This window comes from Nematolebias whitei, chromosome 19, assembly GCF_014905685.2.
Source record: "Nematolebias whitei isolate Nwh7 chromosome 19, NemWhi1, whole genome shotgun sequence".
NCBI classification, from domain to species: domain Eukaryota; kingdom Metazoa; phylum Chordata; class Actinopteri; order Cyprinodontiformes; family Rivulidae; genus Nematolebias; species Nematolebias whitei.
Genome location: NC_056516.1, coordinates 1807125 through 1819350, shown reverse-complemented (window position 1 = coordinate 1819350; position 12226 = coordinate 1807125). Strand labels below are relative to the sequence as shown.

At 39.6% G+C, this 12226-nt stretch overlaps 1 protein-coding gene across 1 annotated transcript in view; it reads left to right on the top strand.

Annotated features, from left to right (window-relative positions):
• Window positions 1–437: 437 nt before the first annotated feature.
• Window positions 438–12226, top strand: part of fam135b (family with sequence similarity 135 member B) — a 191907-nt gene continuing 180118 nt past the window's right edge. The window contains exons 1-2 of the mRNA XM_037693577.1: window positions 438–514; window positions 6446–6525. Of these exons, the coding sequence (XP_037549505.1) occupies window positions 438–514; window positions 6446–6525 (157 nt within the window). The remainder of the gene's footprint in view (window positions 515–6445; window positions 6526–12226) is intronic.

Genomic DNA, 12226 nt, shown 5'->3' with positions numbered 1-12226 from the left:
TTTTATACCTCTCCTCCCCTTGTGTTTCTCTTTTTCTTATCTAAACAAAAAGGGCAGCGCCTCCTGGAGGTTTTTTTATTTATTTTTTATTTATTTATTTATTTATTTTTTATAACTGTTTATTGTTGTTGCTGTTGTCCATTGTTGTCATCTTTCTTTGTTGAAATCAGGTCTCTCTTGTAAATGAGTCCTCAAGGCTCAATGGGATTTACCTGTCTAAATAAAGGTTGATTGATTGATTGACACCATTGTCTCCCCGTGTCTGTTTGTTCATGTTTTCTCGGACGGGCTGTACTGAAATGTAATTCTGTTGTTCTTCGGTGCAATAACAATAAATCTGATTCTGATTCAGTAGCTCTTGCTTGTATGACGTGATATTTACTTTTTCAATATATATATATATTTTCTTTTTTACAGGTGATGAGTGGGATTATATCATGTCTGAGGTCCAAGCAACACTGGAGTTTTCTCTAGAATTGCACAAGTTTCACAATGTGGACCTTTTTCAGAGGGGGTAAGCAGTTCATACCTGTTGTTTATAAATTCATTTGAAATTCAGGTCAATTAGCAGAATTAAACATAGGTTATAAAAGTGTTTTTCTGGATTGGAATTAAACAGGGAATGCAAGAAAACCTTAAAGGTTTTGGTGCAAGATATTCAAGTGGGGGCAGCACGGTGGCGCAACTGGTAGAGCGGCTGCCTCTCAGCGAACAGGTCCCTGGTTCAAACCCCGGTCCAGGGGCCTTCTGGGTGGAGTTTGCATGTTCTCTCCGTGCATGCGTGGGTTTTCTCCGGGTACTCCAGTTTCCTCCCACAGACCAAAAACATGCATGTTAGGCTGATTGGTAACTCTAAATTGTCCCTAGGTGTGAGTGAGAGAGTGAATGGTTGTTTGTCTCGTTTGTCTCTATGTGGCCCTGTGATGGACTTGCGACCTGTCCAGGGTGTACCCCGCCCCTCGCACAGTGATTGCTGGACATGGGCACCAGCGACCCCCGTGACCCAAAATGGAATAAACGGGTAAAGATAATGGATGGATGGATGGATATTCAAGTGGGTAGGTGTTACACTGTGGAGAAGAATAGAGGAAGTTTTTATTATTTTTTTTTTTTCTTGTTCAAGGCAATGCATAGTGACAGATCCTAGTGAGAGGAGGGAACAATTTTATCCACCACCAGGTGCAATAGTGGAGCCAGGGTGTGACCAATGGTGGCCTTGATCTCCATAGATTGATCTTTTGCCACCCCAATTATTTGAGGAAACATTTGTTTAAAGCAGTATAAAAACTAGAAGGCATAGTTTCCTGAAATTATATGGGTTTACATATATGTATGGTGGTGGCCATCTTGGATTTTGATTTGGCTACCCAATTTTTGATAGTGACCTAGATGCAGCCACATGCCAAAATCAGTCAGTAGCTTTCTTATTTTTCCAATTTATCCAGCTCACAACATGCAGAGATTGATGGACAAAGACTGATAGATGAATGGAGGGTGTTTCTCTTTGCTCTTTGACACATGACAGAAATATAGTAACTGCATTAATGTATCTACATGAAGCTGAAGCTCAAGCATGAAGCTCAATTAGCTGCAATAAAATTCAAGCTTTCTCAGAAATAATTGTCTCTTTTCAAATAGAACAAGCTCCAGATTTATCACGTTTTTACTGTCTGCCATAATCCTTCTCATAGCTTCTTCTTCTTCTTTCGGCTTTCCCTCTTCAGGGGTCATCACACCAAGTCATCCTCCTCCACCTCACTCTGTCCTCTGCATCTTCTGTCCTCACTCCAACTACCTCCATGTCCTCTCTAACTGCATTCATATATCTCCTCTTTGTCTTTTTCCTGGCAGCTGCATTTCTAACATCCTTCTACTAGGGGTTGAACGAGTATATAATTTTTAAACTCGACATTAATATAATAAAACCCGAGTAGAATTCGAGTATTTGATGACGTCATAGATCTCAAGATACAAAAATAAATAAATAAATAAAACTGCCAAAAAAGGTAATTATTTACAAAAAAAAGACCAACAAAACATTGGGAGCGTATATTATGCTCCTACCATTTATCATACTGCAAATAAGTCACAGGAAAAACTAAACTATTAGTTTTTATTATTAAACTGCAAACGTGAAGAAACATGCAGCACGTCAAAAACGAAACTTAAACCAAAACTGTTTCTGGTTCTGTGGATTGGACCCGGTGTTACACCATACTCTGTGACCTGCAACAGTGCAACACCACCCCCTACGGTCATACGGTGGTCACATAATATGACATCACTACGGATACTCGATGTTAAATTTTTAACCTCGATAGATGTCCTAGCAATCGAGGTGTAGATTACTCAAGTACTCTGTTAATGCCCTACCTTCTACCAATATACCCACTGTCCCTCCTCTGGACATGTCCAAACCATCTCAGTGTGTCCTCTCTAACTTCATCTCCCAGTTGTTCAACCTGGGCTGTACCTCTGATGATCTCATTCCTAATCTTATCCATCCTTATCACTTCTAAGGAGAACCTCAACATCTTCATTTCTGCCACTTCCAGTTCTGTCTCCTGTCTTTTTGTCCATGTCTCTGTCTCCAGACCATACAACATAGCTGGTCTCACCACTATCTTGTAAACTTTTCCTTTGACCTTTGCTGACACCCTTTTGTCACAAATCACTCCTGAAACTTTTCTCCATCCACTTCATCCTGTCTGGACTCTCGTTTTCACCTCTTTACCACATTCCCCATTTTCCTGGACAGTGAACCCCAACTACTTGAAGTCCTACACCTTTGTTATCTCTGATCCTTGTGGCCTCACAGTTCCACCAGCCTTTCTTTCATTCACACCCATGTACTCTGTCTCACATTCACATTTTCTATGCTCTGCTCTTCACCATAAAGTTATCAAGTGTGTTACATAAATATAAATTAAAAAAGAAACGCCCTACCTGGTCATTGTTTAAACAGTCAGTCACATATGGTGAAGGTCTGATTAGTATTGACCGCAGCAGGGTTAATTTTTCTATGCAGAGAAGTAAAGATTTCAGGCAAACAATGCATTTCATTGAGGATGACGAAGATAACATTACTAACACTGATATATATTTACCTCTACGTTAGATTTATATTTCTGACTAAAGTTTTACCAGGCAATAGCCTATTCTAGGTTATTTAAACTTTAGCTTGCTAACTTAAGAGGCACATAGCTAATGACAAACAGGTTGGAGGGTTGAAGAGAATATTTTTTTAAATTTGTTTTACAGATCAGTTAAAATGAACTTAACATGTTCTGTTCAGCAAAATATGTTACACAGCATTGCTCCCTGCTTCGTCTGTGCTGAATGTGAAAGTGAAACTTAAGTGAACGGCCATGACTTGAAAGTAGTATTCATGCACCCTCTGCTGGATACATTTTACAATTACATCCATTTCCCAGCATTTTAGGGATGAAAATTGGAAGTGCTTATATCGGCGCTTAATGGGACCCTGATACCGATAGGTCCCCAAATGTCTACATCGGCCTAAAATGTCAGCCCTACGATATATCTGTCAGGCTCTAATTAACATAATTGAATTTGTGTGATTCAGTATCTTACTGCTCTGAACCCTGTTTAGACCTGCAGGGCCTGGCTGTGAACTGAAAACATTAGAAATGCTAATTCCCTCTGCAGCTGATGTGTGAAAAAGTGACAAACAGAATTTTTATACTGCATGCTCCAAATTTATTCAAATACTGTAAATAGAATAATGGCTGTATGCCTTTTAGTGTTATGTAAGTCATGTTATGTAAAATAGTTTAGTCCTTCTGTTCTTCAGCTTAGTTTATTAAAGAACAACTACCAATTTTTACTATTGTTTGATATTAAAGAAAACAATATTGCAATTTCTTGGAATTTATATAGAAAAAAATGTTAGAAATGTTTTACTGGAGGAAATAATTTATTGATCTCTAATTTAACTATAAAAAAAAGTTTTTTTCTGCCCTTGGATTATGAGACAGTATTATGCGTTTGCATCAATATCTGTTTTGCTTAAACTTGAATAATTTTGTATGAATTGTACAAATTATGTTTGATTTGTTTACCATTACTCTTGTTTATGATAAAATATCTGTCCCAGTCCTATTTTCTGTTGAAATAAAAATTTAAACTTAAAATATCACGACTATAAGTTAGTTCAATCTGTCTATTCATCCTTTCTAATAATCAACTCACAAAAATCAGTCATTTCTTTTGAATTTTGGTTGAAAATACCAGTACATATATATTTTTAAACACATTAATTAATTATACTGTCCTTGTTAACAACAACAACAACAATGTTATCCTAAAGAACAGACTGCAACTCTTTTGACCTTAGGGATATATTAAACCAAAGTGAGTCCTGCATTCAGCATCACAGGTGTCTTCAATCTGCTTATCAATCAGTCTGCCTATTTAAAAGGTGAAAAGTAGTCACAGGGCTGTTTAGTGTCATGGGGTGTACCACACAGAACACAAACCACAAAAATTGAAACATGGAGGAGGCCCGGTTCTGTTCTGGGACTGATTGGCTGCTTCTGACACAGGTGCCTGGAATCTATGAAGGTACAATAAAATCTCAAGACTATCAAGTCAATGTGTAACAAAATGTGCTGCTGGGTGTCGGACAGCTTGGTCTTAGTCATGAGTCCTCCAACAGGATTATGACCCAAAACCCACAGCTAAAAACTCCCCAGAATGGATCAGATCCCAACATTGGACTATTCTAAAGTGGCCTTCTGAGCCCTGATCTAAATCTTGTCGAACATCTGTGGACTCAAGAAGCGTCCAGTAAACTTGCACTCTGAGGGCAACAGAATGAGGATAGAACAATTATTAGAATTAAGATTTTAAATTAAATGGCAAATGGACTGTACTTATACAGCGCCTTTCTATCTTAATTCAAGATACTCAAAGTTCTTTACAACAATCTGTGCCTCATGTACCCATTCATACAGCTCTATACTAGATCTCTAGAAAGATAATTGAACAAATCATTCTAAAGAGACTAATCAGAGCTTTATCACATTCATACACTGATGGGACACATCAGAGGCAATGAGGGGTTCAGTGTCTTGGCCAGGGACACTTCAGCATGTGACTGCTGGTGGATTCAAACCCCCAACTCTCATATTGGAGGACGACTGCTCTAACCACTCAGCCGCCCCATTCTGAATTGACAGGGAGTCAATGGAAAAACATAAAAAAATGAAGAAATTTGGTCTCTCTTTCTAACCCTCACCAGAACTAGCAGTAGCATTTTGAATCAACGGAAGACTGAGAGTTTTTTTTTTAGTAGAAATCCTGTTAATAAAAAATACAATAGTCCAGCCTAGAAGTCATGGAGTAGTTTTTCAGAAACAGTTTGGTACTAGATGTTTCTTCTTTTAATGATATTGTCAGGTGGAACAAAACAATCCTGGTAGCATTTTTAATGTGGGCCTTAAAACAAGTCCTTGTCAAAAATGACAACAAGTATCTTTACAGTAGTGCTGGAGGCCACATTAACGCCACACAGAGTGTGGCGTTAATAAATAAATTATTATTAAATAAAAGGCTGCAAAGTTTGTGCTCAATTTGCTTGGGTCCAAAAATCACAACCTGTCTCAACTGAATTTAATGGCAGTAAATTAGTGTAATAATGCTAACTAATATCTCACTATTTATGGTAATCTAGTGTGAATGGTACTTAAGAAATCAAAATACACAAAGACACACACATAAACTTATTTTGTCATCTGTGAGCAAAAGTAAATCAAATTTCTACAAATTCCACTCTACTCTCTTGTTGTTGGTAAGAAGATAATGAAAATGAATACGTAGGTTTCTCTCTTCTCGTTCAAGAATCTTTATTATTCCCAAGGAGCAATTAGTTTCACAGTCAGTAGGCACATAAAACATCTACACTACACAAGACATTGAGTCATTAAAATAACTGTACATAAATCATCACTATTCATTGAGAAGACTGATCACTACAGGGATGAATGAGTTGTTCAGTCTGTTCATCCTACATCTGGGCAGCAGATAGCTGCATCCAGATGGAAGCAACCTGAACCTCCTCACCATGGAGCGGTGATCAGGATCTGCCAGAATCAACCTGGCCTTGTTCACTGACCTCGTCTTGTGTAGGTGAGTGAGGTTCTGTAGGGCTATGCCAGCAGTTTTGCTGCACATCCTGACAATACCTTAGAGTTTGTTTCTGTTTTTGCATGTCAAAGGTCCAAACCAACAGATGAAGGCAAAAGTTAAAAGAGACTCAATAAAACATGAAAAAAACATTTTCATAACAGTCGGATCAACGTTACAACCACAGAGCTTCAGATAAAAATACACTCTCTGGTGGGCCTTCTTACAAAGTGAGTATACTGGAGCCTTAAGTGTGTTTTTAAACACGTCTGTCTCTCTCTGACCTCTGTTGCCTCAGGTTCTATCAGATCCGAGCAGGGCTAAAGGTCTCACCTCGAGTGATCCACAGGCTGACGGTGACAACAAGAGACAATACAGGTGAGAGCTAATTCTGTTTGCTTTCCCATTCACATAAACAACCTCACACAACATTTTAAAGATCAGTTCAAGTGTTCTATTGTTCTACGATTTGTGTAATTCTTTAGCTAATTTCAATAAAAAATTAAATTTTAATTTTAATTAATTTAAAAAATTTACATTCCTTTATGGACATTCAGTGCCACATAATGGCACTAAATGGTGGTGTTAAATTTAAACACATATAAAGACATAAATCTCAGCAAATTAAGTACACTGACAAGTTAAAAATCCTCAAATAAAATATAGATTATGATTTGTATTACTTGCTAGCAAAAAGCAAGGACAAATAAAAAATGTGCTCTGCATTATTTATGAACTTTTCTGTTAAATTTACCTACATTGTCAGGACCAGTAGTCCTTACAATCCTGATCCTTCACTGGAAAGCAAATGTTTGAGTTAAGCCCCTGGTATACTGTCACGTACATCCATACGCAGGGGCACGTACGTACGTACGCAGAGGTACGAGTGTACCCCCCCAGGGCATGTCCGTGCAAAGCTCAAATTTTTACGACCGTATACGCGTACGCGGTGTCGCACAATAAACTGCCCAGCGACGGACTGTTTTGTATGCAACACCAATGTATTATATTCCCCTTCATCATCTCTGATCTGGCCTTTTCTTTTGTTTTTTTGCCAAGAGGCAGTGATCTCGTCCTCCTCCGTTGATGCCATGACTGAAATGGTGAGAAATGGAGGAATTTGTCACAAGCAAATTAAACTCAGGTCCACCATGGCTGCGGGAGGGTCTGGAGATTTCCTGGTGGGCTGGTCTGATGTGTGGGCTGTAGAGCCAGCGCTCCCTGTTTTTTTTTTTTTAGATCTTTTTATGAACAACATATAAACACAGAACACCACTGTGGCTGAGGCTGCCAGCGCAAATTTTTTTTTCTCCCGACCTGTCAATCAATCCAGGAGGCGTGTCAGCAAATGACCAATCGGCGACCTCAATTTGTCCCGAAGGTAAACGCCCCTTGTCTGTGAAGCTGCTCTGCAGCTGCTCGGGGTGTACGCTGGAGTATCATATCTGAACCCTCTGCGTACAGTACACGCATACGTACGTGTGAACGGACGTACGCGGCAGTATACTGGGGGCTTTAGGCTAGACATGTACTGGTTATTGTTAGGTTTATGGTAAAGATCAGGGTTAGGCTACATAAGTGAATGGAAATCAATACAATGTTCTAAAAAGCCTCATCATGAAACAGCATCATGAAGACCAAGGAAACCACCAGATAGGGGAAATAATGTTGTTAACTTTTAAAGTAGTGTTAGGGTCTAAACCGATATCCCTAGCTTTGAACGTCTCGCAGAGTTCTGTTCAATTCATCGTCTGAATATAGAAAGAGTACGACACGACCAGAAACAGACCAAAACATGTAAACTGACAGGTCAGGCAAGGAGAGCTTTAACCTGAGAAGCAACCAAGTAGCCTCAAGGTAGCTCTGGAGGAACTGCAGAGATCCACAGCTCAGCTGGGACAACCTGTCCACAGGGCAACAACCTCCACAAATCTGGTCTTGGAGTGGCAAGAAGAAAATCTTTTTTTTGTGTGTGCTGCTCTGCTGAGATCAGAGCAAACTAACACTGCACATCACCCTGAACTCAGCATCCCCACAGTGAAGCATGGTGGTGGCAGCATCATGCTCTTCAGCAGAGACAGGGAAGCTGCTCAGAGCCGATGGAAGACGGATGAAGGCAAAAACAGGAAGTCCTGGGAGAAAAGCTGCTGCTAACATGGAGACTAAGACAGAGGTTCACCTTCCAGCAGAACAACGACCTGAAACATCCAGCCAGAACTACAATGGACCCGTTGGACCAGAACACGTTCATGTGTTAGAATGACTGAGCTGCATCTGGTTTACAAAGTAGAATGGGCCAGTTTCAGGCTCTAAATGTTCAAAACTGGTTATAATAAACCCTCAAAATCTTTCAGCTGAAATTGCAGCCAAAGGTTCAAAGTTCATGCTCAATAATCCAGGTAAAAAAAAAATCCAAGAAAGTTAGATCAGGTCCTCTTCTTTGTTGAAACATTTTCTTTCATCCAAAAGACTTCATCAGCCTGAGGAGCCACAACAATAATTTGTACACCTTTGCAGCCAAGGTGTTTCTACAGCTGCTCTATGGGGCTGAATATCAATTCAGTTCAATTCAGTTTATTTCTATAACACAGGTTCACAACGAAGTTGTCTCTGTGCACTGAACAGAAACATTCACATACATAGAAAAGCCAGTTACCCTATCTAAGGAAGCCAGCAGACTTGTTGAATCTCATTGAATGCAAACACCAACAACACTTTCAAATTTATATTTGTTAAAAAAAAAAAAAAAAAAATATATATATATATATATATATATATATATATATTGTTTCTCTTCCACTTCATAATTATTTGTTACTTTGTCTTGGTTTGTCAAATAAAATGCCAGTGAAATACTTTGAACTTTATGGTTGTACTCTAACAGGAAAATTAATATTTTACTAACAGACATCCTAATAAACACAAATACAGGAAATTGCATCATCACCTGTTACCTTAGAAGGTAGCTGTTAAAAATAATTAAAATTAACATAAAAGTATTTCTTGTTCTGCCACATGTACGTATATTTAGCACAAGCAATATGTTTTCAGAATGTATGTTCAGCTTTTAGCACATTTTATCTGAAAAATGTGCCTTCTGAACCAGAGAGGAGGACAGCTAAAGACTGAGCTGACGTGCTGCAATGCTTTATGAAGTCAAACAAAGCTGAAATGACTTCCTGCCACCGTGTTTGTGTAGAAAACATCAATTCTTCCTAATGTACTGTACATCTGATCCACTGACCACAGGCCTGTTGTCAGCCAACAAACTGCAGCAGTGAACGTCACATTAAGGATGATATACATAATGGAATCTGAAGCCTGCCCCCCCCCCCCCCCCCCGTCTGCAGCTGCTCTCTCAAGGTCAGCTGGTGAGCGTGCACTCCTCCCTGACTAAATCCTAGACATGGATGCAGCACACAGCTCTCTGGCCAACAAAACACACTCATCACAAGGAAATAATCTGTGCTGTCCCTGCCTCCATAAATGAAAGGGCAATAATGTTTTTACCTGTGTGTGTGTGTGTGTGTGTTGGATTGTCTGCACTGTCAGATAAATATGTCATGAACCACTGAACAAATTTGAATGAATCTTTCAGAAAGTAATCGCTGGATGTATATCTGCAACTGATGAACTTTTGCAATCAGCTGACCATTAAAAACACACAAGCAGGTATAACTCAGCCAGTTTTACAGCAATGGAGCTACAGTTTGGTGTGCTAGCAGCTGAGCATCGGGGGCACCCTTGTGGACTCAGATCCTCCGTTCTGTTTGGATCATAAAGAGGCGTTTTAGTCACTGATCCACTATGAGTGGCAGACCTGCTGCACCAGCAGCTGTAAGCAGATTATTTCTAATGCAGCCAAAGCTTAAAGACGTTTTAGCAGTTTTCAACGTGCAGCACGTGAATTTGGAGAAGGGCACAGAAGCAATCTGTCAGATATAACAGAGTTTAACTTTTAGCTCGTGATCTCTGGGAACATATACTGTACTGTAGCTGTGCACGGAGGTCCTACATCCCTGACTGGTGGCTGACATGATCTGCATCTTGATACAAAGATCAACAAATCAACAAGTCGATTCATTAAAAGAGTTTAAAATATGCATGACGCTTTCAAAAGAGTGAAAAATTGATTAATTAAAATTAATTACTTGCAGGGTTGCCAGATAAACATGAATATGCCTTTCCCCCCTTCTTTTCTGTGCACATGTTCACCAAACACAACACACACATTATTTTACAACATCCTCACTCAGCACATATGACAGTTTGGGTCAAAATACAATAATTTTAAAGCAACAATACAAAAGTTTATTGTTTCCTATTTGGCAACCATACCTGGCATGGAAACTACAGTGTGTTTATGTAAACCTGTACTTTTTTTGTTTATTCACTCTAATAAACCTTGAAAAAACACTAACCTTTTCAGAGGTTGTTCTCATGTGAAGTGTTTAAACACAAATGAATATGCAGACGGCCACTCTATACCTTTGACTATTAGTATTTTGTGTTGACCAAGAGTGAAATCCTAATTTAAGTACATCCATCCATCCATTATCTTTTACCCGTTTATTCCATTTTGGGTCACGGGGGTCGCTGGTGCCCATGTCCAGCAATCACTGTGCGAGGGGCGGGGTACACCCTGGACGGGTCTCCAGTCCATCACAGGGACACATAGAGACAAACAACCATGCACTCTCACTCACACCTAGGGACAATTTAGAGTTACCAATCAGCCTAACATGCATGTTTTTGGTCTGTGGGAGGAAACTGGAGTACCCGGAGAAAACCCACGCATGCACGGAGAGAACATGCAAACTCCACCCAGAAGGCCCCTGGACCGGGGTTTGAACCAGGGACCTGCTCACTGAGAGGCAGCAGCTCTACCAGTTGCGCCACCGTGCTGCCCCTAATTTAAGTACAAATGCTGAAAAAATATTTAACATATTGAATCACAGTGTAGATATGACAGAAATATGTAGTTGTATTTTAAACTGTAAACACAGTACACGGTAAATCCTGAAACTGGAAACCAGCCTTGCTTACATGATTTTGAATCCTTTGTTCTTTCCCTCAGTGCATCATGTTGGTTCAGCCAGTCCTGTAAACATCTGATAAGACTCACCATGCTGAAGAACCACCAGTTGCATCTGGGGAACATTAGAAAATGTTGACTTGTGCACAGTTTGTTTAATATATATTTTTTTTAAAGATGCAACAAAGATACATTTTTCCCAAATTACATTTACACATGTACAGATGTCATGGTTCATACACAACAGTCATGTTTTCCCCCAGAACATGAATTACTCTGGTTGAAGTTGCCTAATGCAACAAGATTATTAAGAGGAGACCTGCAGAGAGATGAGGAGCACACATGGGACAGAAAAGGTCACAAACTCAGTAGGAGATTGTAAGGAGGCGTTACTACTCACAGCTGGACAGCGGCTTTGCTTCTGCAGCACAAAGAAAGGAAACAGTCAGACAACCCAAGCAAAGAAGCTTTGTTGATCTTTTTAATGCAATATCTGTAGAACAACAGCAGTTGATTCGGCTCAGGCTCTTGGAAATGTTTGTACTTTTTTATGTTTAACTACTTAAAAAGGAACCTTGGTGTAATTACATTGCTAACTTATGCAACAATATAAAATGAAACTTGTCCTTTTCAGGGACACCACCAAGTCATTGGTTCAGGTATGTTGACGACACCTGGGTTAAAATTAAATCTCAGGAAGTCCAACATTTTACTGACCACATCAACTCTGTGGATAAATACATCAAGTTCACACGAGAAGATGAAAAAAATGGCAGGTTGGCTTTCTTGGACTGTGAGGTCTCAGTCTCTGATAGAGGACATTTGCAAACTGAGGTGTACCGCAAACCCACCCACACAGACCAGTATTTGCAGTTTGACTCCCATCACCCTTTGGAGCACAAGTTAGGAGTCATCAGGACTCTGTATCACAGAGCAGACAGCGTCCCCACTAGCTCAGGAGCCAGGCAGAAGGAAAAATCTAGAGCAATGTGGATATTGTAGTAGTACATATACGAGATATATGCATACAATTTTCACGAGTTC